Consider the following 3,777-nt stretch of genomic DNA (forward strand, 5'->3'; position numbering starts at 1 on the left):
TTCTTCTTTTTGAATCACTTTGGTCTATTTAGACCAACTTATTTTTATACATATTAGTCTTTATTTAATATAAGACAAAAATAGAATTAGTCTTATTTTTCTACCTTTTTAAGAACAAATTCAAGAACGATTTTAACGCTCCACGTTATCCAAAAAAAAAAACAGTTATAATCCATTTTTCTTATTCTCGAGCCACTAAAATTTAATTTTTTAAATATCACAAAAATGTTAAAATTTAAAATTATTAACAAATAAAAATATATTTTTTGTTCTCGAATGATTAGTAGGTGTAAATTAAAGTAAAGCGTTTGGACCACTCAAATAACGCCACGTGTCGCGTCCAATTCTTCGTCCCCCCTCCAACACCATTCAACCATTTCCATTTCATTTCTCTATAAATTCACACGCAAAGTCCCCACAATTTCCTCCGTTTCTCTCAATTTCTCATACAGATTTCGCAAACCCTTTTCCCCATTTCAACGTTACTCGAAATCAAAATCAAGCAAGAAAACCTCTGCCCAAACTCCATCCCTTTTCTTGAAACCTAAATACCGTAAGAGATTTGATATCGTTTGCGCGTATATTGTTTTTGATCATCTGGGCTTCCGTGAAAATGGACATTTCATTTACCGGAAGCTCCCAGGTGAATCTAGGAAGAAATGGTGATGTGGGGTTCTTTAGTTTTGGGCAGAATCTGAATGCTAAGGTCTGTAATTTGAAGAACAATAGCTCGAAGGGATGCAATTTTGGTAAAAATCAACGCTTGGCGTGGCCTTTGAAGTCTGCTTTTGGTTTTACTCTCAGAGCCTCCGCCATTGAAGCTGCTGAAATTTCTAAGAAAGCTTCAAAGATTACAATAAAAAAGCCTGTAAGTTCTTTCTTTTTTTTCCTAGTTGCATGCAAATTGGAGAAAAATGGAAATATGTGCTGTTTTTTTCTGTATGATATATGAAATGTTTGGTAATTTTTCATTGTTGTGCTGGTTATGGTTGAATTTTCTCTTACATTTTGTGTTCTTGAGGGGATTGCTTTGATATATACTCGTCATGGAAGTAAAGTTATGGGAAAAATGCGAGCAACGCCTGTCATATTGGACGTCAGCAAATTACCCTTAGAAAGAAACAAAAGAAAAAGCAAAAATACCTTCCTAGTCTTTTAAAATGAAGCTATTTAACTTCTTAGACAAGGAGGTAATTGGTATTTTACTTTTTTTCATTGGGGTAATTTATAAGGAGGTAAATTGCATTAAACCCGTTATGAATGGTTCTATTTGATTGTATGTCTTATTCGAGCGCTTAAAAGTTGATAATAAACATAGTCAAGATTTGATGTGGCTTTGCTCTACACCTGGATGACATCCATCATGGTATTTTTGGCTCTCCTCTTCACTTGGTAGATGTATAAAATGCCTATTTCTGAGACGGTTTTCTGTGTTTAAGTATTGATGAAGAGATATATATACTCTTTTTGCCTCCGATTTCAGGTTGATGGTGTTGAGTTATACGTCGGTCTCCCACTTGATACTGTCTCCAAGATGCATACAATGAACCAAGAACGAGCAATTGCTGCAGGGCTGAAGGCCTTGAAATTATTAGGGGTAGAAGGCGTGGAGCTCCCGGTATGGTGGGGAATAGCTGAAAGGGAAGTACGGGGAAAGTACCAGTGGACAGGCTACCTTGCTGTTGCAGAAATGGTCCGAAAATTGGGGCTTAAGCTTCATGTATCCCTCTGTTTCCATGCATCTAAAGAATGCAAGATTCCACTTCCAGAATGGGTTTCTCGGATTGGCAAAGAGAAACCGGATATTTTCTTTACAGATCGGTCGGGACAGCACTACAAAGATTGTCTATCATTAGCTGTGGATGATGTTCCTGTGTTGGACGGAAAGACTCCGGTTGAAGTGTACAAAGATTTCTGTGAGAGCTTCAAATCTGCATTTTCACCTTTCATGGGCTCGACAATCACGGTAAGGTTATTTGGATCTGTGGGCAGACTACAAATAACCGTTCAAGTTTGCTGATTTTATCTTTGTCTTTTTGTTTGTTACAGGGCATATCAGTTGGTCTTGGACCAGACGGTGAGCTTCGATATCCGTCTAACCACCGTCCGGCCAAAAGCAACGGTTGTCATGGAGCTGGAGAATTCCAATGTTATGGCAAATATATGCTTGCCAATCTTAAGAAGCACGCAGAAAAGCATGAAAATCCTCTGTGGGGACTTGCCGGCCCCCATGATGCTCCAGGCTATGACCAGAATCCAATCTCCAGCGGCTTCTTCATGGAAAATGGTGGATCTTGGGAGACCTCGTATGGTGACTTTTTCCTCTCTTGGTATTCAAGTCAGCTGATATCTCACGGACATCGCATCTTGTCGCTTGCTGCCTCAACCTTCAAAGACGCCCCTATTTCAGTCTCTGGTAAAGTCCCTCTGGTGCACTCATGGTACCTAACCCGTTCCCACCCATCTGAGTTAATGGCAGGGTTCTACAACACGGCCAACCGAGACGGTTACAAGGACATTGCTGAAATCTTCTCCAACAATTCCTGCAAAATGATACTTCCTGGGATGGACCTCTCAGACGAGCACGAGCCACTTGAATCTCACTCGAGCCCGGAATCATTATTCGCACAAATAACATCTTCTTGCCTAAAGTACGGAGTGGAGGTGTCGGGCCAAAACACGTCGGTTTCTGGTGTTTCCAGGGGTTTCGAGCAGATCAAGAATAACTTGCTGGACAAGAATGCAACGGTGGACTTGTTCACATACCAACGAATGGGAGCTTACTTCTTTTCTCCTGACCATTTCCCTTCATTCGCTCAGTTCATCCGCAGCCTAAACCAACCGACTCAACGTTTAGACAGTCTACCAGTGAATCACGGAGACACTGTTGAATCCCTTCCAGATTCAAATCTCCATATGCAAACTGCTTAAGAGTGAGTCATTGATTCATGATGTAAATATACCACTAAGCCCAAACGGACATAAGCGAATCGTGGATCGTCTTCTGCAGACCGTCGACGTACTACTAAGGCAAAATGGACAAGAGTTACTCATCAAGGTTATTCTGCAGACCGTATCGTGTACTCGTTCACGCTATTACTGTAAACTAAGCTAGAGAAATAATGTGACCTTTGGAGCAGTAGAGCTGTAATCATGCAATGGTGGAAAGTATCTTCTTTCATTTGTACTGCAGCTATGGTGCATTAGACACAAATACAGCGACACAAACACGATATGATACTGATTAGTAACATGTAATTCTTAAGAATTTTAAGACGCCGACGCAGATATTCAATAATTTATATATGAAATATATGAAACACATGTACATATGAATCGTATGTATTATATGTGTAATTTATAAAAGTACATGTTCCTCTTTGTAATAATGTTAGATGTAGATATTGAAAGGACAAAAAAAAAACTAAGCATAATACTAAAATAGAAATGATGTAAAAACTAAAATGAATTGGGTGATACTAACTTTATTTTAAAAAATTAATTTTAGGAAATTTTAAAATTTTATAACCCCTGAATTTGTAAGATATATTAAAAAAGAAAGAAAGAAAGAATATGTCTAAAACATGTTAGAGGGTGAATCTGTTGTCCCTCCTGCAATTACTCCCCTTGTAATGGCTGATATTTCATGGTAATGAAATTGTTCAGTTCTAAAAATAAAAAAAAACACTGATAATTGATCATAGTGATAAGTACATATTTGATTCAAGCCCACTTAAACTTCAGCCCAATAAAAGGGTATACTGTAGAAGTTCTGTT

At 38.3% G+C, this 3,777-nt stretch overlaps 1 protein-coding gene across 1 annotated transcript; it reads left to right on the plus strand.

The window, feature by feature from the left end:
- Nucleotides 416–3,276, plus strand: LOC105156921 (inactive beta-amylase 9-like). Its single transcript, XM_011073183.2, has 3 exons — nucleotides 416–868; nucleotides 1,484–1,966; nucleotides 2,050–3,276. Exons 1-3 carry the CDS (start codon nucleotides 614–616, stop codon nucleotides 2,929–2,931), a joined length of 1,620 nt encoding a protein of 539 aa, XP_011071485.1. The 5' UTR covers nucleotides 416–613; the 3' UTR covers nucleotides 2,932–3,276.

The sequence above is a fragment of the Sesamum indicum genome, linkage group LG3 (assembly GCF_000512975.1).
Source record: "Sesamum indicum cultivar Zhongzhi No. 13 linkage group LG3, S_indicum_v1.0, whole genome shotgun sequence".
NCBI lineage: Eukaryota > Viridiplantae > Streptophyta > Magnoliopsida > Lamiales > Pedaliaceae > Sesamum > Sesamum indicum.

Coding starts and splice junctions, on each gene's coding strand:
- LOC105156921 (XM_011073183.2), top strand. CDS start 614: ATGGACATTTCATTTACCGGAAGCTCCCAGGTGAATCTAGGAAGAAAT. Junction 869..1,483: donor AGATTACAATAAAAAAGCCT/GTAAGTTCTTTC, acceptor CTCCGATTTCAG/GTTGATGGTGTTGAGTTATA. Junction 1,967..2,049: donor TCATGGGCTCGACAATCACG/GTAAGGTTATTT, acceptor TGTTTGTTACAG/GGCATATCAGTTGGTCTTGG.